General features: G+C 48.9%; 1 protein-coding gene across 1 annotated transcript; it reads left to right on the top strand.

The window, feature by feature from the left end:
• The first annotated feature begins 16017 nt into the window (after positions 1-16017).
• PDP2 (pyruvate dehydrogenase phosphatase catalytic subunit 2) lies at positions 16018-20942 on the top strand. The gene has a single exon (XM_008509086.2). It carries the CDS (start codon positions 16018-16020, stop codon positions 17608-17610), a length of 1593 nt encoding a protein of 530 aa, XP_008507308.2. The 3' UTR covers positions 17611-20942.
• Positions 20943-21239: the final 297 nt, after the last annotated feature.

Consider the following 21239-nt stretch of genomic DNA (forward strand, 5'->3'; position numbering starts at 1 on the left):
GGCCAGGGCAGGGCTGGGACCAGGGTGAGGCAAGCGATCTCTTAGCTGCAAAATTTAAGGAGGCACGCACGCTCAGGCCCTGACCCTGCCTTTGCAAGACCTTGAGAATGGGTGTCTCCTTAAATGTGCACACTAAGGGCCTCACTTGCCTCACCCGAGCCCCAGCCCAAGTCTCGAGAGCTACCTAAGGTTTAGAGAGCCAGCCATCACTGTGCCCCAGATCAGCGGGACAGGGGCAGATGAGGGGGCTGAGGAGTGAGAGGAGGTGAGACACCGGGACAGCAAATGGTTAGGTTGTGAACAGGGAGAAAGGGATAGCTGAGGGCACACGGGGTCAAGGCTTTTGGAGAGATGGGCAAGGGGCTTATCTGAACACCCTGGGGCAGGGGGCCCAACTGCAGGGACTTGAGAGCTGGTGGCCACAGCTCCTGTCATTGTCACTATACGGGAAGGGCACTCCCGGGTCACGGGGTACTCTGGGCTTTGAGTGAGGCTGTGAGGAGAGGGAGGAATTGGGTCTTAGACCTCTAGCTTCGAGCCCAAGGAAGCAGGGAAGAGAGAGGCTTGTTCTGTGGACCCCCTTCCCACTCCCATGCTCAGGGCACCTGTCCCCAGAGTGGGTTGGGGTGAGAGGACAGGAAGGGCAGGGCCTCATTCTAGCTCCAGATGAGGGGCCAGACACAACTTTGCCCCTGCAGGAACCCCCTGCCTAATCTATGGGCCATTTTCTCCCTCCATATTTCAGAAGACCGGGAGAAGGGTGGTATCTGGAAGACACTGTTTTCCCAGCTTGGAGACAGGCAGCAGCAGAGAGGTAATGCTAGAAATGCTGCCTCTTAAGGTGTGCAAAGGGCCTGGGGCAGATATCTGGCTCTCTCCATGTGATCCAAGAACTGTCATTACCCCAATTTTACAGATGAGCATGATAAGGCCAGGGGAGGTTAAGTAGGCAAGTGGCAGGACAGGATTTAAACCTATTCCTGTGCCTAAAATCTCCTGCTCTGAGCCAGAGCAACTGGGCCCAAGGGATGGAGGGATGGGCATGGTGGCGGCCACATGGAATTGGCACAACACACTCAATGCTGCTGGCCATGCCAGGGACCTTGGCCAGCCCCTCCTGGGGATGGCAGCACTTCCTGCCTGGCACTACAGAGGACTTGAAAAACGAGAGCCAGTTTTATAATAATTATCCCAAGGCTGCCAAGAATCCTCACTCCTTAAATCCTTCCCCTTAATTCATTTTTTTAATTTAAAACTATTTTAAAACCAAAAGTGGCCTCCTTATGATATAATCACAGCCCAAGATTTGACCCTATTACATCCAAATGTGATGCCCCAATGGGATCCCAAATGCTTCCAGCAAACCTGGCCTCAAGGGACCCAGGAATGGGTCCTGAATCCTTGTCCAGGGCACACTTGCCTCCTAGAGCTGATGCTGGGCACAGTGGGGGCACTCAAGACAAGACAGGCTCTTCTTGCTCCCAAGATCCCAGAGAGGCCCTCCCAGGGCAGCCAGGATGGCCCTGGAAGAGATCTGGCCTCGTGGCCCAGGCCAGTGGCCACAGCATGCTGAGTCTGCACCAAGGCTAGGGGCACAGGCTTCCCTCCAATGCACCTCCTGGAGGAGTCAGGCCTCAGGGCATCTCCCTTCTCTGGGGGTGGGCCTTAGGAGATGGGGTGACTGTGAAGACCCAGGCCCCCCAGATCTCTGCCTGCAGAAGACTTGCTCCCAACCCCATGGTTACCTCTACAGCTACAGCTGCTGCCACAGAGGCCTAGGGGGCAGGGGGATCCCCTTATGGCTGGCTAGGGACACCTACCTGCCAAGGTACTCATCTGTGGGCAGAGCGGTCTGTGGCCTGAGCAAGGATTGAGGATAGAGACAGAGATGGGTCTGAAGTGGAGGTTGCAAGGTAACCTGACAGAGTTGATGTCTGGGAGGGGGCCATACTGATGTCCAGGCTAACAGGGCCTGGGGCAGGACAGAAGCTTGTTGGCCGCAGCTGGAGCTGGCCTGGGGGCGGGGAGGGAGGTCCGATAACAGGATCCACCCAGCCTGGTGTCTTGTTGAGCCTCCCACGTCCATGGGTCACAGCATCAACTCTGCGCTCCCCCTCAGAGGCAGAATGTACTGCTGGTTGGCCAAGATTCCAAGGGGAGTGGGGAACGTGACTCTGAGTATGGAAGGTTCTGGTATTTGTCCTGCAGCCAGAGGCAGGGCCTGGGGAACGTATCCCTTTGGGAGTCTTCTCTGCTCACAAACTCTAGGGCAGATGCACCTGCCTTCCCATCTGGGCTTTGCACCATCGCTCAAGCCCTTTGAAACTTGTGTCCTCCTCTGTAAAGCAGAAATGGTATGACGTGAGCCACATATACAATTTAAAATTTTCTAGTGGCTCTATTTTAAAAGATAAAAAGAAACAAGAATATTTAATTTGAATAATACATTTTATTTAACTCAGTTATATCCAAAATATATTATCATTTCAACATGTCATCAATATAAAAAAATTAATGCAATACTCTACATTATTTTTTATGTTAAATTTTTGAGATCCAGTGTGTATTTTACACTTACAGCACATCTTAACTCCAACTAGCCACATTTCAAGTGCCCGAGAGCACATGTGGCCAGTGGCTCCTGTATTGGATAGTGTAGCCCAAAACGGATGTCACCCTTTGCAGGGCCATCTGCTAGCAAGATGTCCAAACAGGCCCTCTGGCCAGGCCTGTAGCAGGCAAGGTAGTGGCAGGAATGAGTCAGATCTGCTCCAAGCCTCTGTCCTCCACAAGGACAGTCTCAGAACATCTGATGCCAATTTGGCTCCCTCTGTCAGCGCCTTCCTCCTCCAGGAAATCTCCCTAACCCCCCGCCTCACTCCAGCCTGGCTGGCCCTGCCCCAGGCACCCTGCAGGACCTTGGCTGTTCCACTGGGAGACAGTCCAAGACCCTCAGCAAGGAACTGACCCCAAGAGCCTGTCAAGAGTGGGGGCAGGGGGTAATATCCCTGAGAAGGGTCCTAGTTTGGTTGAGGAGACTTGATTAGTCTGGGAGGGCTTCCTGGAAGAGGGGAGAGGATTGGTATCCCAGCAGAGACACCGAAGCCTCAGCAGCAGTGAACATTCCCCAGACAGACAGGAGGAAGGTCTGGTTCTCCCCCTACGTGTATCGACAAAGAGAGGATGTGTGGCTGGGTTCACAGGGGCCCCAGGCTCAGGAGGCCTCAGATGCCAGGCAGAAGTTTCTCTTTACACCCAGGAGCCATGAGGAGTCACTGGAGGTCTAGAGCAGGGACTGAGGGCCCTGGATTGGAGGAAGAGGGCTTTCCCTCAGGCTCAGAAAGCACCGGGCATCACTTGGCCCAACTTCACCTTCTGACACAGGCTCAAGTGCAAATTCTGGCAGGTGCACTTTGTCAGCTCCTCCTGCTGCATCTCCTTGGCCCTGTGGAACGGACTCATGCCTGGGCCCTGGGAGTTCCTAGCTTGGCAATCTGTGAGTCTAATCTAAAAATCCCTCCAGCTGCAACTCAAATGTTTTGTCTTCAGCGGCATGAGAGGGTGCGCAGGCAGCTCTCTATTCCAACCGAGCTGCCCGCTTGGGACAGGCATTGAAGGAAAGGTATGAGGACACAGGGGCTCTAGGGTCAGCCAGGCTCCCAGGAATCCTTCAAGTTTTCAGGAAGAGGCTCTTTCCTCTCCCCCTCCTCCTCTCTTAGCTCCTGCTCTGAGTGACAAGTCCTTGGTTGTTTGGGCACAGATGTCTCCAGAGGGCACACTGTCCTGTCTTGCTAGTTACCCAGGCCTCTCAAGGAACTGGGAGATGAGTCCTTGCTGCTGCTGCTCCTGAGTGTTTAGGAGTAGAGTTTGGGAGAGAAAACTTTCTCAGCCAAAGGAAGCCATGGCAAGGATCCATAAACTGCCCAGGGAATCCCAGAGCTTCCAAGCTGAAAGAATTCCTGGTCTGATATTTATCTATCAAGAGAGCCATATGTATTAAAAAGACCCCTACATCAAATAATTCCCTGCTTGTCTGTCATGGAGCCTGAAGTCCGCCCAGGTGAGCTTCAGTGCTCGGTTAAGACATGGTCCCCTGATGAAATACAAGTGTCCCTGGGAGGGGCACACAGTCAGAAGCACCTTAGGAAGGAATGAATTCATCCACTCCTTTTCAGCCTGTTGTGTCACCCCTTCCCTCCGCCTCGGTGTCCCCATCTTTAAAGTGTATCCCCAGGAGGCCCGAGGGGCCTAACGTAGAACTTCAGGGAGTCAGGCTGTGCCTGAGCCGGGGGGCAGATGGCTCTGGATCTCAGGATATAGGTCACCCCATGTGCCCCCTAAACTGAAAGGGTCATGGTGCTGGGCCAAAACCACAGGGACAGATGACTGAAAGAGCCCCCTGAGACCCCCAGGCCCTTACCCATCAGTGTGACAGGAGAATGCCTGGGCTGAATTACCTACCAGCCCGAAGTAATGGGGGCTCAGAGCCAGATTTAATTGATTTACAGAAAGCAAAGACTTTCCATGTGTTTCACATCTCAAAGTCCATGAACTGTGACCCCTCCAACAACAACGTCTGTACTTTACGAGAAGTCAGTGCTTGGAAATGATTTCTCTCGTAGGAAAGCAGAGCTTTAACGGGATAATTTCAGGCAGGGATGGGTAAGCTGTAAAGATATATTGGAGGCAACCAAGGCTTTGAAGCCCTGGCCCCAGCACTAAATCCAGAAGCCTGTGGCTTCTGGGGGCAGCAGAGGGGACCTGGACGGGAGCTCCTCACTCCTGTGCAGCTCAGGTCTGCTGGGTGCACAGCTGCTCTTATGGGCCCCTTGACCCTGGGCTGGGGGTGGACAGCTGAGCGCCAACCTGGCTGCTTTAGCTGGTGCCAGTGGCGGCTCCAGCAACTCCTTGGGGCTCAGGTCAGGGCACCAGCAGCCAACTCTACAACTCTGTGGGCACCTGCCTTGATCCCAGCACCCTCTGAGGTCAGAGGTCATGCTGAGGAAAGAAAGTCAGGTGTCCTGCAGCAGGTAAGAGCTGACGAACCTCAGCCAACTTCACTAAGTCCTTGCTGTAAGCTAAGACCCCTAGAGATGGATCCTTAGCACCTATGGCACACAAGACCTGGCCATGTCAGGAAACGTGAGGCTTCGGTGCGTTCTTTTCTGCCGCTCTTCACATGGACACCCGGGAGAACTGGGGTTGCAGCCGTGGGCAAAGAGAAAGGAAAGGCCAGCGTTTAGGGTTCCACTAGCAGACCCAGAGCCCCTTACCCAAAAACCTTTTACCTGAGCATAATTTCATTTTTTTTTCCTGAGGAAGACTCACCCTGAACTAACATCTGCTGCCAATCTTCCTTTTTTTTTTTTGTATCTAGGCTACCATTACAACATGGCCACTGACCGATGAGTGGTATAGGTCCGCGCCTGGGAACCGAACCTGGGCCACTGAAGCTGAGTGCGCCAAACTTAACCACTAGGCCATGGGAGCCGGGCCCTGAGCATAATTTCAGACTTATGGAAAAGTTGAAAGACTAATATGATGAATAGCCATAGACTGGTCACCTCAACTCCCCGTTTTATCACATTTGCTTTCTCTCTTCACGCTCTCTCTCTTCATATATATACATTTTTTAACTGTTTGAGAGTAAGCTGCAGCCACGATATCCTTTTGCCCTCAATACTTCAGAGGTTTTTCCTAAGAACAAAGGCATTCTCTTACACGACCCCAGTATGAGAATCAAAATCAGGAAACTAACATGGTTATATTACTATTATCTAATCAACATACCTTATTCAGATTGTGCTAATTGTCCCAATAACATGTTTTGTAACCCCAAATTCCCAGATCATGCATTGCATTCAGTTGTTTAGTCTCTTTCGTCTCTTTTTCTCTGGACAGTTCCTCAGTCTGACGATGTCTTTCACGACAGTTGGAAAGGACAGGCCTATAGGACGTCCCTCGGTTAGATTTGTCAGGTGTTTCCTCATGAAGAGACTCAGGTTATACACTTTTCACAGGAACATCACAAAAATGATCCCATGTTGTGTTTAGGTACATGATGTTGATTTGCCTCGTTACTGCTGATTTGGCTTCGTTTTTGCTTTTTTTTTCAATTGAAGCATAACATACATACCGCAAAGTACATACACTCGATGAACTTTCCCAATCTGAACACGCCTGTGGAAGGGGCACCCAGATCAGCAAAAGTACATTTCCAGTGACCTAAAAACCCCACATCCCCGTCAAGTTCCTGCCTCCCTAAAGTAACCACCATCCTGCTTCTAATAGCATCAATTACATTGTCTGGTTTTGAACTTCAAACACAGTCATGCTCCGCATAACAACGTGTTGGTCAACAACAGACTGCATACACAACGGTGGTCCCATTAGATTAGTACCATATAGCCTGGGTGTGTAGAGGCTGTATCACCTAGGTTTGCGTAAGTGCACTCTATGATGTTCACACAACGGCAAAATTGCCCAACAACACATTTCTCAGAACGTGTGAGATCTTTAAGCGACACATGATTATAAACGAAATTCATATCCGAAAACTCCTTAGTTTCTGGCTTTTTTGCTCATATTATGTTTGTGAGATTCTCAGTGCCTACTTTTTATAATAATAAATGCAATGCCTCCAATTATGAGCTTTAAGAGAGATTTTAAAAAAATGTAACTTATCTATACACATAATTTCAAAAAATAAATGTAATGCCTTGGTTGTAATATAAAAGGACAGTCATTTAAAAATAAAATATATTTATATATACAAATACATAATTTTAATAAAATAATATGTGTCAGCATGTAGATGCTAGGGCTCAAGGACACTAAAGATGTGATGAGATCTTCTGATGTTTGTCCCCATATACTGAAGCTTTATAACATGGCAGCTACAGAGGCATTCCAGGCAGAGGAATGTGAGTGTTGTTGCCTTTGTGATGTGATTTTCCTAGATGAAACTAGAACAATTCCTGGGAAAATTCCAAACGTCACAAAGTACCATAATTTGCTGTGTACTAAAACTGTGCAAGCATTACTTTGTGTTTCTGACTAAAATAGAACAAGGTTGTAGGCTCAAATGAAGATAAACATAGTTTTCACCTGTCTGGACATCCCGGTGGGACATTTGAAGGAGCAGGACTCAGACAATCCTTTGTTACGTGAAACTGTCCTGTAGGACTCCTAGTAGCCTTGACAACCCCAAATGCCAGGAGTCTCCCCAACCATATGACTAGGGGATGAAAGGGGAGGCCATCTAGGGGTCAGAGAACCACAGGGAGGGGCACCTGAGGAGGGTGTAGGATAGAGGGTGGGGCATGGCCTGAAGGAGGTGGGGGGCCAGGTGAGAATACTGATGGAGACTCTAAGGTGGGGTCTCCTCGTGACCAGCTCCTAGGGTAGCAGGCTGGTCCCTGGATGAAGGGTTGGGAGACCCTATGTGATCTTGCTGCCCGTCATCCAGCTCAAACCTCAGAGGAAGCCACCAGAACCTACAATTTCCTGGGCCCTGTATGGACATCTGCTGAACTGCTCTGGGCCCCCCAGGAACTGTAGCCCCTCACACACCAGCCAAGTAGGGACCCCATCAGCTGCAGCCCCTGTGGGGATCTCCATGGGCTGAAAACCCACCTAAGTCACACACCAAAAGGATTATGGGGCCCTTGCATATGTAATTAAATATAAAAACAATACAAAATGATACTTAACTGACAGGTAACTGTAAACAAGGTAAACATAGCTCTGATTTCTCTTGTTATGCTTCTATTTTAATAAAATATTAAATTATTTTAAAGCACCTTCCTTTGGTGGCCCTGAGAACATGCTCCATGTGCCTGTGGGGTGACCCACAAGTGAACACAACCCATGGATTGACTCATTTAGTCAGAGCCAAGATCTTTTGAGGTGGGTACCATTCTTCTTCCCATTTTGCGGATGAGATACTGAGGATAAATTGGTCCCTGTCACATAGCTAGGAGTTGTGGGGCCAGGATTGGCCTGCCTCAAATTGTTGCCTGAGCCACCATCTCTAGGCCCCTTAAAAGGCTCTAGTGGGCCCCCCCACCACTGACAGTGTCAGTTCCTGGTGCTAGGCACTGTGGAGGGATGTACACACACACACTCCCTCCACCAGCTCTGGGAAGCAAGAGATGCTCAGGTGCGGCCTGCAGTGTGTTTCCGCCCCCTGGTGGCCACGTGGAAAGGTATAGCTTGGTCTCTGTCCATCCTAGCCAGGGATCCACCAGCAGGGGAGAAAATGGTTGTGCTAAGAAAGAACTGATATGGAACCTGAAGTGAGTTCGCTCACCCATTGCACAGCAAGCCAATCTCTGACACCGGGTGTAGTGGAAGAAAGTAGGAATTTTATTATTGCACAGCGCTGAGTAAGGAAGAGGGCAGCTAACACTGAAATCCCAAACTCCCTGAAAAGCTAAAAGGAAGGGTTTTTATTTGGGGTTTTAGGTAGGGGAGGGGGAGCACATGGCCTTGCTGGTTGGAGCTTTCCCACCAGCCTGTGTTTGGCCTTGAGACTACTTGCAGAGAGGAGGGAACCTGGGACCTTGCTGGTCAGCAGCTTTCCCAGCAGCCTGTAGCTCCTTGGTGTGGAGGAGGAGGAGGAAGAGGAGGGGGAGGAGGAGATAACCAATCCAGGTGGTTATGCTTGGCCATTTGTCTCCATGGAGGATAGTGGATTCTGGAGCCAGGAAGCCAGGGAGTAAGCAGGGTATGAGCGCTTTGGTTTTAACCCCACATATGATGGGTTCATTGTAGGGAAAGTGATATGAGGGCTGGTATCAGAACCTTGCCCAGGAGGTTACTACTTGTTAAAATATTTAAAATATTTTTTCTGTTTGTGCTCCTACTTGACTGGCACTCTAAACTCTTGCTTTTACTGATGTCCAGGGGCTCCAGCACTGGGCAGAGTGGGCAGCTGGTCGGTACCACTGGGCTACTGGGGAAAGGGCATGCATGAGGTAGTGGCCTCACTGTTCCCCAAAGGTATGGAGGACAGAGGAGGGCATTCCAGGCAGGGGAACAGCAGGGGCAAAGGCCTGGAGGTAGTTACACAGAACTGAAGGTTAGTGTGAAAAAAAAAAGCTGAATTAAATTTGACCCAGTCTCCAGCATAGCCTGGGGATGGGGGTGTCCTGATTACAGTGACAGGTCCTGGTTTTTCAGACAGAAATAACTCCGGAGCCAAGGAAAGGAGGACAGCTCCACTTCAACACCCCCACACACTCCCCTCTGCCCCTATTCTGTAGTCACTACACAGCTGGGGAGAGGTGGCTGCCCCCACAACATACGTGGGAATGGCTGCCCCCATTCAGCAGATGGAGGAACAGAGGCTCTGAATTCAGCTAAGGTCCCTTGCCTAAGTCATGCATCCAGTCAATGGCAGTGCTGGGGTTCCGTGTGTGCCTCATTCAAGGCCCAGCCTCTGAAACCAGCACATTACACAGGGTGCCTGGTGCCAGAGGAGGCTCTTGCCTGTCGGAAAAGCAGGTGTGAAAAATACTCGGGGGCTTGGCATGTCAAAAATGAGTCCCAAGGCCACAGTGCCACCCTGGTCTTCAGCAGGGAAGAAAAAACATCCAGTTCATGGATTCTCAGGCTTCTGCAAGAAGTAGGGTGTTCAGGTGGAGGCTTCGATTGCCACTATTGGCTGATTAAAGAATATTTGGTTTTCCATGAGTGTGTTTGAAATACGCCAGCCCTGCATTGCCCACTGGGGGACCAGGCTCAGAAAAGACCCATATATTGCTAGCCCACATGGAGATGAAGGCCCTATTTAAATCACAATTTTTGCCTAAAGATGGCTAAACAAAAACAGAGAATGGTGAGAAAGCATACAGGAGCTCTCCCTCTGGTTTTGGAGAAAACTAACTGGCCCCATGGTTACTAAATGTAGTAAGAAGCTCCTAGAAGAGTGGCTTGGTTGTGAGTCCAGGAAACAGGGCTCAGACCCGTCTCAGCCATAAGCTGAAAGTGGGACCCCAGGGAACCTGGGGACATCAGTTCAGGTCTCTGGACTTTATTTTCCTCTTCAAAGAATGGATATATGGGCATCGCACAAAGTACATGGGTTCTGCCAAATGTGAGTAGATTTTACAGCAAAAAGGAGGTTCGTGATGAAATGTTTAGAATGGCTGCAATAAAGATGGATAAATTCCTTTTACTGCATGCTTTTTCAGGGTCTTGACTAAGCCATTGGTCATTGTGAATCTCTTGCAAGGGTGGCCCTTTTCTCTCAGAACATTTTCTGAGATTGTGTTCCATGGAGCACACTTTAGAAAAGCACAGAGCAGATGCTCTCTTGGTCCTTTCCAGCCCTGGCCCAAGGGTTGGAGATGGGGCAGGCAGGCCTGGCCATAAAATTCAAGGCCAAGACCTTTATCCCTGCTGTCTTCTCTACCTGGAATGCTCCCTCCCAGATACTGCCAGGCTCACTCTCTAACTTCCTTCAGATCTCTCCCCAAAGCCTATCTTCTCTCTCCAAGGCCTATCTTATGCTAGGAGCTTCCCAGATTTCCTGATCTAAAGTAACATTCCCTCCAGGCCCCACCCCCAGGGCCAGAGGGTAGGCCCAGCCCTCACCCCGGCTGCTCCCTGGCCCCAGGACAGCCAGCTGTCCTGCTTCCCCACGACTTCTCTGTGCAAATGTGTAGAACAGACATTACTGGGGTTTTTCAGATTATTAAATATGTGCTCCATGTTAAAAAATTTTTAAAGTAAATAAAGAAATAAATGGAAAGGTAAAGAATGTGAAAATTCCTACCGAGTTTGGTGACCCAGAGATAACATTGTTGACTCCTGGCGTGTGTCCTACTAAACTTTTTTCTGCCTGCAAAGAGGCATGCACCAAGGGACAGGGAGGAGGAAGAGAAGAAATGCATAGATAAATAATTGTTGTTAGTATCAAAATTCCCACTCTTCTTTGTCGTAATCAGGTTTTGCTGTCTGACATTCTGTCCTGGCCAATAGCTCTGGCTCAGTTTAACCCCATGCTTGGGGCCCCTGCTCAGGCCGAGGCACTGACACTGGTAGCCCCCCACCCCTGCCCCAACCCCTGTCACTCCCTAGCTGTCCCTAGCTGTCCCTAGGGGCCGGAAAGTTGTGCTCATGTGCTGGGGCAGGGCCTCCCCGAAAGTGGTGATGCCACAGGGCATCTGCAGTTTCCTTGAGAGCTAATTTTCACAGGGTAGCACAGGCTGCAACACGAGGACCATTGCACCATTGCTTGCTGACTGAGCACACTCCAAGGTCTCTCGCTCAGCCTGGGGCTGGGGGAGGGGCAGGGTACCATCACTGCAAGCGAAAGCACGGAAGTGTGTGCTTCCAGGGGGTTGCAGGGCTGTCTCTCACCTTCTTTTTCCCTCCTCTTCCCCACACCAGACCCCTAGAGCTGTTCTGCTCCTCTGCAAATCCACACCTGTAGCCGCCCCTGACACAGGAGGGGTTAATAATCACTGGAAAAAGCTTGCCAACAAACTGTGACCCAGAGGTGAGAAGGCCGGTTAGCCAATGACGGGTAAGACCCCCTGGGGGCGCAACCTAAGCCAGGCGGGCAGCCGCCTGGGGCACAGATGGAGAAACGATATCGATATCGGGAGCAAGAGGGACCGTTGCCTAAGAGACCTTGCCTGCTCCGAGATAAAAATATAGGAGCACAGCAATAACATGATAATATCAAAACAGAGGCCAAGGGAGGGCTCCTTGAGAAATCACTAAGAATTCTTGGCATTCGCTAATTACTTCATCCAGAACACCTGTGTATGTTTAACAGATGTAAGCTATGTATATATTGAAACGCTGGTTATAATAAACTCGGAGTGGCCATCAGCCCTCTCCGCATCTATCCTGATGTGTACATTGGATTGCGACACCGACAACACCAAGAAATGATGTGAGTCACTGGCAACTTGGAGTGCAAATGACAACTACAAGGCCTACACACTGCCGTTTCCAAGTCGTTCTACAGAAGCTCAGAGAAGATAGTGACTAGCCCAGGATCACACCCAAGCAGGTGGCAGAGCTGGGCCTCACACTTGGGACTCCAGGGTGACAGAAAATTCTGCATAAAGTTAAATCACTTGATTGGGGATGGCATCAGTCTCTGGGACAATCGTCTCAGGGCACAGATATGCTCAGATCTGGGTTTATTCAGATGCCTTGGGGAGTGATGATCCACAGAACCACTGTTAAGGGCAAGCTCATCTACTCATCGGCAAAGAAGAAAGAAACCTGAGGTTTTTACAAACTCTCCCAGATATCAGGCTGGATGTTATAGTTTTGACACAAAAACTGGCTGCCGCATGTCAGTTCCTCCTGACACAAGATCATCCTCAAATCTAGCTTTCTAACATTCCATAGAAGGTCTTATCTGGGTAGCCAAGGAATCAGGGGACTTTGCCAGAATCATCCAAGAAATCTCTACCCTGCCACACCTCTGGCTGTTCTTTTTTTAAAAGGTTGGCACCTGAGCTAACAACTGTTGCCAATAGTTTGGTGTTTTTTTTTTGGCTTTTTCTCCTCAAATCCCCCCAGTACATAGTTGTATATTTTAGTTGCAGGTCCTTCCAGTTGTGGCATGTGGGACACCACCTCAGCATGGCCTGATGAGCAGTGCCATGTCCGCGCCCAGGATCCGAACCAGTGAAACCCTGGGCCAACATAGCGGAGCGTGCGAACTTAACCACTGGGCCATGGGGCCAGCCCCAAGTGGCTGTTTTTAAACTACGGTTTTGCTTCCTTTTTTTTTTTCCTGATTATACAAGATATGCCAGATGGAGTAATGTATACATACGTTTATTGTAGGAAATTTGTAATGTTTACCTTTGACTGTCTCTTTAGAATAAATTAAAAGAAGCAGAATTAGAGGATCAAAGATTTGTCCATTGGATAGTCTCAATTCACACTCCCATCTGCCAAGATGCCAATGCCCACTCACCAACATTACATATTAATCATCTTTTAATATTTGTCAGGTTGATTGACAAAAATCAATATCTCATTTTAATTCACATTTGCTTGGTTTTGAGTGAGGATGAATATTTTTACATATTTTCTCAGAAAATGACAGCTGAGCCAGCTGCAGCTTTCCCTTTCCCAAGGGAGACAGAAGTCCTTTCCCTTCATTTTTTTCTTATAAGACCCTGGGACAAGGAAGCCCTGGGAGACCAGCTGGGGTTCTTGGGCTGGCCACCATATACAGGGTGACTGAGCTGGTTAACAGCCTTTAAGCAAAAGTTCTGGTGCACACAAAATCCTCAAGGGAGCATTTTTACTTTGGAAGTGGGGAGTGTGTGGTAAGTTAGAGTGGTTTCAGACTTAGCAGAGTGATGTAATTTTTCTCCGGAAAACATGGTGGGGGCGGCCATCTGTGTGTCTCCAGTCGGCCCAGGGGCTGACATATTGTAGGCACCCAGAAATGCCTGCAGATGGAGTAAGTAAACTGTGCTGCCTCTGTCCTGAAGGATGACCTTCTGTAACCCAAAATGAACTATCTACACACAAAAAAAATTACACCCATTTATTTAGAATCCCTTAGAGTTATCTTTATTTTGAGTCGGAAACAGCCCTCTCAATATCCAGGAAGAGACATACTGCCAATTCTAACTTACCGGTAGAACTTCTTGAAAGGGCCGAGGGTGAGTGGCAATATAAATATCACACCAGGGGCAAGTCTGACAGGTTCTATTAAGGTAATTCATAAGGAAGCAGGCAATAACTGGAATTTCACCACGAATATCTAGCGTCCTCGTTCTCAGTCTTTCTCAAACTACCTACCACTTAACCATGTGCAGTTAACTGTCAGTGGCCAGGCCAACGTAATTGTCGGTTTAAGGCCCAAGGGTCAGTGGGGAGCCAATGGAGACTTCAGAGCAGGAATTTGAATTTCAGAAGCGTCACTCTGGCTGCTCTGTGGAGGAAGGGTGCCTAAAGCCAAATCACAGCCGGAGGTGAGGAGACCGGAAGAGAGGCTTGGAGTCGGATGGTGGAGTAGGCAGAGGCAAATATTTGGATTGGAGGGACATTTAGGAGACAAGATTAACAGGATTAGATAACCAACAGGAGAGTGAGTGGGGATGAAGGAGAGGGAGCTGTGAAGATGACTCCCAGGCTTCTGGCTTGGGTCTCTGGCAGATGGCTGGGCCATGACTGGGTTAGGGGAGGAGACGAAGAGCAGGTCTGGCAGGAAGAGCTCGGGGCAAGTTGTGTCAGGGCTTCCAGAAGGAAGTGTCCAAGTGATTGAATATGAGGGTGTGGCACCTAGGAGAAGGATCTGGACAGGACGGCACAGAAATGGAGAGGAAGCCGTGGGTACTACTAACAACGGTAAGGAAGTGGAGATGTTGCTCGGTTTGGGGTGTGCGGAGTGGAGGCAGTAACGTCGTGGGGCTGCTCAGCCACAAGACTGCCTGGTCTGGAAGCCCGCAGGCAGCCTAGCCACCTTCAGAGCCCCGGGGGTGGGCGGGGGTGAACCGGATTTGGCGCCTCCGGGTCCCGCCCTTCTGCCGCCCCTCTAGCCCTGCTCAGCCATTGGGCACTTCCGCTGTCCGTCAAGCGCCCGCCTCCGCAGATGAACCAATAAAGGCTGGCGAGAGGCTGCTTCCTTCCCGAGCTTGACCCGCTCAGGGAGCTGCTTCAGGGAGGCGAGACCCGGGTGGCTGCAGCAGCTGCAGCGTGCGCAGGCGCCGAACTGACGGGACGGACTCGGCGGCGGCGGCTCAAGCTGGTGAGAGGAGGGCTAGGGGCCGAGGAAGGGAAAGGGGCGAGCGTGGGATGTGGACGCCTCTAACCCCGCCGGGTCTCGCTGGCGCCCGGCCCTCTCTGGCCAGCGCCATCGGCTCGTGTGATGGGGTGGAGAGCCGAGGTGAGATGAGGAGAGGGGGCGGGCCCGCGGCCACGGTCACCCCACTGGCGCGCACGCGCCACGTGGAATCGCATTCTCGCCGAGGACCCTTGGCAACTGGGGCACACACGTGCTTTAGCCCTTGGAGCACCCCTGTGAGCTCGGCGTCTCGGCTGAATTCTCCTGTGTTACAGACTGGGAAGCTGGGGCTCAGGGACGTGGCCGCTCCGGGGTTTGGGGGATTGGGGGAGATCCTACTTGGTGGACGTCGGAGGCTGCGCTCTTATCTATAAGGCTGTGGGTCACAGACTTGAATTTGGGACCTGTTTTCTCTAGGGAAGCGAAATTGTTTGGGTCCGGGCTGCGGCCGACCGCCCTGCGTCGGGCACCACTACCTGGCTTCTCTACCAGGCAGAAGAGAGGTGGGGGACCCCAGGAGCCCTCTGCGCCTCCTGACCCACCGCTCCTGCCCCAAGTTCAGCGGGTGGACTGAGGGGAGGGCGATGGTCCTCAGTTCTAGGAGCTGTCAGTACCCCAGCAGACAGACTTGGGGAGAGCAGGATTCATTGACAAAATCTGAAAACTCATGGGAAACGCTCCTCTTCCCGTGTCACCCGAGAAAATAGAAAATAAAGCAGCATTTTTTGTCTAAGGAAAAATGCCACCAGAGGCCACTGAAGGTGCTAAGAAACTGTATCATTTATGCCCTTGTGGAGGCAGATGTGAACTTTTTGGAAATCAGTTTGGCAATGAGTCTACATCCTTTGACCTACTGAGTCCTCCTTTGGGAACTAAGTAGGTCAAAACCTAAGTAGGGAAAACATTGATGCATAAGGCAGTACAGTTTCACGTTTTATAAATAGGGAACCAGTGGAAAAGACCTCCAAATTCCCAATAATAGAAAATAGTTAAGTAAATTGATTGATTATGCTAAAATAGGATATTACTCATCCATGAAATGTGATATAAGTAAAATGCTCTTAACAGGAAAACTGTATTCTAATTTGTGGTTACAACTATACAAAAATGCGTACAGAGTGTCTGGAGGAGTATACACTTAGTGATAAAAGTAATAACTATCTTTTTTAAACTCTTTAATTTTCAGGTTTTAAAAAAACTTTTGCTGAAGGAACGTATTTGCTGATATATATAGTTTCAGAATGTCAAGTTCTGTGTCCTACTGGATCTTAAATTCTGCAAGGAATAGCATTGCCACATTACAAGGAGGTGGACGTTTATATTCAAGGTGTGCCTCAAATTGGAATAAATCAAAATGGAGGCTCTTTTCCCCGGCACTGGCCACTCTAAAAAATGATGCACCATGTGGTAGCTTTGCTCTGCAGAAAGCCTACAGACACACATCAACGGAGGAAGACGATTTCCACTTACAGCTCAGCCCTGAGCAGGTAAATGAAGTGCTTCGAGCTGGTGAGTCTGCCCACAAGATTCTTGACCTGGTCAACGGAGTTCCAAATTCCGTGTTGCGGTTTGAGAGCAACCAGCTGGCTGCCAACTCCCCAGTGGAGGACCGACGAGGTGTGGCCTCCTGCCTGCAGACCAATGGGCTCATGTTTGGCATCTTTGATGGACATGGTGGCCATGCATGTGCTCAAGCAGTGAGCGAACGGCTCTTCTACTATGTGGCAGTGTCACTGATGTCCCAGCAGACCCTGGAGCAGATGGAGGGAGCAATGGAAAGCATGAAGCCCCTGCTGCCCATCCTGCAGTGGCTCAAGCATCCAGGGGACAGTATCTATAAGGATGTCACATCCATGCACCTTGATCACCTCCGTGTCTACTGGCAGGAGCTGCTTGACGTGCACATGGAAATGGGACTGAACATTGAGGAAGCATTAATGTACTCCTTCCAGAGACTGGATTCTGACATCTCGCTGGAAATCCAGGCCCCCCTGGAAGATGAGATGACAAGGAACCTTTCACTCCAGGTCGCTTTCTCCGGGGCAACAGCTTGCATGGCCCATGTCGACGGAGTTCACTTGCATGTGGCAAACGCAGGTGACTGTCGGGCCATCCTTGGTGTCCAGGAGGACAATGGCATGTGGTCTTGTCTTCCCCTCACCCGCGATCACAATGCCTGGAACCAGGCTGAGTTGTCACGGCTAAAGAAGGAGCATCCTGCGTCAGAGGACAAGACAGTCATCATGGATGACAGGCTGCTGGGCATCCTCATGCCCTGCAGGGCCTTTGGGGACGTCCAGCTAAAGTGGAGCAAGGAGCTGCAACGCAGTGTCCTAGAGAGGGGCTTTGACACTGAGGCCCTCAACATTTACCAGTTCACCTCCCCGCACTACTATACTCCACCCTACCTGACTGCCAAGCCTGAGGTCACATACCACAGACTGAGGCCCCAGGATAAGTTCCTCGTGCTGGCCTCAGACGGCCTGTGGGACATGCTGGGCAATGAGGATGTAGTGAGGCTGGTGGTGGAGCACCTGGCTGAAGCTGGTCGGCACAAGCCGGACCTGGCCCAGAGACCTGCCAACCTGGGCCTCATGCAGAGCCTGCTGCTGCAGAGGAAAGCCCAGGGGCTCCAGGCTGCCGACCAGAATGCAGCCACACATCTGATCAGACATGCCATTGGGAGCAACGAGTATGGGGAGATGGAGCCGGAGCGGCTGACGGCCATGCTGACGTTGCCGGAGGATTTGGCGAGGATGTACAGGGATGACATCACTGTCACTGTGGTGTATTTTAACTCAGACTCAATTGATGCATGTTACAAGGGAGATTAAGAGTCTCCCATCCTATTGCTGAGATTAATTTAAATGCTTTTCTAAGACATTCTCACTTATTCTTAAACTGGCTCTTCAAACCTTGCTGTTAAAAGGTAGGCAGATGTAGCTTGTTTAGTGATAGACTAACGTGAGACAAGCAGACCAGGTTTAAAAGTGGTAGCAGTGATTTCATGTCCCTGTGTGTTTGGCTACCTCTCCTACCAGAGAGGGCAGAGCATGAGACCATAGAGCTGGCTTGGACTCACAAAGCCCAAGTCCTGTTAGAAAGATACTGTTGTTGAACTGTGCCAGCCTGGGCCTTCAAAGGGCAAATTTAATCATGATTCTAAGGCTATGAAGAACTTTGCGATCTTCTGAGGTCTTGCTACAAAATCTGCCAACTTGATAATTTTCAGTTCACCATCATGGACTTCTAGACTGTGAAGGGAGGTTTTGTTTGTTTTTTATTTTTAAGTTACTAAGACCTAGTTTTACAAAGCATATTACAGGATAATTTTCTATGCAATATTCTGACTTGTTTTTTTGTGATTATATTTGTGAAAACATTTTGTAATACTGCATTCTAGTTCTGTTTTTAGTTTATATTAAAACTGAGTCCTCAAACTTGCAAACACGCCTGCTGTAAGCATGCCTGGAATGACTTGTCTTGGTTTTCAGCTGAGGGTGAGAGGGGCTAGGCCTCTGGACCAGCTGGATTTATTTTTCAGTCCCTTCTACTGAGTCCTGTCCGCTGAACCTTTGAGCCATACTAGGAGGTAACTTCTCTCTAAGCCTTAACTCTTGGTCTTTCCAGCATTGATACGCTTTCCTCCAGGTCTTAGCCTCTGGAGTTTATCTGTAACACTTAACCTTTCTGATTATACCTCTCAAACATTCTTCTCTTAATTCCAGCTAACACTCCTACCTCTCTTCTGCTGAATTCTCTCACTCTGCTGCTGCTGATTGCACAGTGCTGTCTGGGAAGAATGCTCCCTCTTCAGTTGCTTGCAGGGAAAGAGAAAATGTGATCGCATGTGGTAATTGTGACAGATGTTTAGGCAGGACTGGCTTATGTAGTGGATTGTGGACTGAAGAGTTAGCCTGAATTTAGAGATGAAAGCATGAAGGACGTGAAAACAGTCACTAACCAAGCTCCCTGTCTGCATCCTGAGATGCAGTGGGGAGGAGAGAGGCATGAGATTTGGCAGATGCGACACCCGCCCCTAGACGGTGGGATAAATCGCCTTTGCTACTCTTCCAGGACTGGACCATATTTAGTATAGGAGTTGTGGCAAAAAAATAAAATGTAACCTGTAATCACTTCCGTGGGCTGCACAGTCTTGTGTTTACTTGAAAATTAAGCTTGTGGATCTTTTCTGGGGGGATGAATTTCATGTTCTCATGAATTGCTGTGCCATTTAAAGGACAGGAAATGGGTCCCTAAATGGAAACACAAATATAATCCTACAAAATTGACAGCTTTTTCTTCCTGTACTGCATTAGTTGACCCCTCTCCTCATTTCACCCCCTTGTGCCATGCAATGAAACTAAAAGAAAATAACATAAGTTTGGCTTCCTACAAACACTATGTCCTAGTGACATTCAAGTGTCCTTCTAGCCTGGGGACCCTGCCCTGGACATTTTCCAGTGTAATTCTTCAGTGATACGGCTTCATCTAAAAAATTCTCTTTTGGGTGCTTAAACTTTGGTCCTTTTATTCTGAAACCATTAGTATTCCTTCTGATCGCCTAGATCTTAACTCAGAAATAAGATGTGAATCACTCCCATTCCACCGGCATGAAGATTTGTTGCTAGAGCTGAGGACTCTGCTTGTCTGACATCCTTTGGTCTTTATGCCAACGAAACCCTGGCGTACCCTTGGAGCTTTCACCAGAATCACAGAGTGTCTGAATCCTGTTTTGGAGCCTAGCATGGGTCATAAATGTATCTGATTCAGTAACTTGTGGGACAGCTGAGAGAATACAGGCTTCCCACCTGTTTCTCCAAGCCTATCTGTGTATTCTCTCTGCCTAATAGACTTCCTGCTTCCTAATTGGTATATTGAGGGAAAAGAAAGGCCGGTTTATTGTCTGCCTTTTTCCACTGTGATCTCTTGTCAGCTCTTTCCATGAATGCTCCAAGGACTGCCTCCTGGTTAAACCCCAGTGCGCCTGTCTCCCTGCCCACAGTTCTGTCCTTGGCCTTCCTGAGACACATCGACTCCTGTTTGAGGACACTGGCATTTGAGAGGGGGTTGGTGGCACTTTCAGGCCTTCCGAAGACCGTCATTCCTTTTATGTAGAGATTTCAATATCGAGACTTAAAATGAACTCAAAATTGAGATTGAACGTATAATATTTTGGATGTGACTTTTGAATAAAGCATGCTTTGGTGCCTAAAGTTATATATGTGTCATTTTAGGTAAGAAACTTTGATATTATTGGCATAATTTAGATATTATTTTATAGATAAATAATGTGGCTCCTCTGGTTCTGGGGATCGCTCAAAATGGATAGAGAAGATGGTATTAGTTCTAAATTCAAATTAGTACGCTAGGTCGAGTTACTTAGATTCAGCTTCCTGAGATGTTATTTGTAACACTAAAGCTAATTTATTATAATGAAAATGTAAACTTTGAGGTATGTTAATATATAAACATATGTTTCCCAGAAGTACTGTTGGCCTAAAAGATCTCTAGTATCGGGCACACCGGCTGAAATTCGGGTTAGACACAGTTGAGCTGGCACCTTTTGTATATAAGTGAAATATAAACAGCTTGAACTTGAGTTAGTTAAAGAAGAGAATAATTAATTGTATGGAACAAAAAAATTATGTTCAGACTGAATCTGGCATGACTTTTTTCCATCAGACCCTGGTGACCCATCTTCATTTGACAGTTTTTGGGAAGCCTTAGCTTCCTAGGTCAAACCAGAATATTCTGGAACTGAGCCATGCTAGTTTCATCTTCAAGTGGTTCATTTGTCTCTGGACGTGGCTCTTTCCCGTGGCAGAAGCATCCCTGGTTTAGCGCTGGAGCGGGCTAGAAAGGCTGGTGGTGCCACTCGTCAAGCAAGCTGCTGTGTGGATCACCGAGTGGAAAACATGGTTGAGCTGTGCAGCCATCTCCTGGGCACCCTGAAGCTCTGGTCCTTATGCTTCAGGCACCTGATGTCTAACTTGCCTCCTGGAAAAGATTTCTTATCAAGCATTTACTTGGAAAAATTATTAACCGTGTTCTTTAATAATTACGGACATTTGTATTTTAAGCTGTATACCAGTGTTCGTATTTCACATCAGTTTTCTAACCGTTAGAGATATTTAAAGTTGTAAATAAAAGAGGCAAAATGAAATTTGGTTTCTTTTGGCTTGAATACTAATTTTTGTAGGCCCTTAGGGTACTAGATTACGGTAACCTTTGTTTCACCACCTTTCTCTGGCCGTGGGAAGATTTTAGTCTGTTCAAGAGTCCACCCAAAAGAGAGGTTCGGTCCTCTGCAAATATTTGGCTGCTGACCACAAAGGAATTCCTCATTTCGTGTTAACCGTGTGTGCTGGGACCTGAGAAGAAGGAAATGGAAGTGAAGGCATCTGTTGTGTGGGTCTGCACACGGAGCCAAGGTCCGCCGAGATTTCATGTTATTTAACTG

This window comes from Equus przewalskii, chromosome 3 (genome assembly GCF_037783145.1).
Source record: "Equus przewalskii isolate Varuska chromosome 3, EquPr2, whole genome shotgun sequence".
NCBI classification, from domain to species: domain Eukaryota; kingdom Metazoa; phylum Chordata; class Mammalia; order Perissodactyla; family Equidae; genus Equus; species Equus przewalskii.

Coding starts and splice junctions, on each gene's coding strand:
- PDP2 (XM_008509086.2), top strand. CDS start 16,018: ATGTCAAGTTCTGTGTCCTACTGGATCTTAAATTCTGCAAGGAATAGC.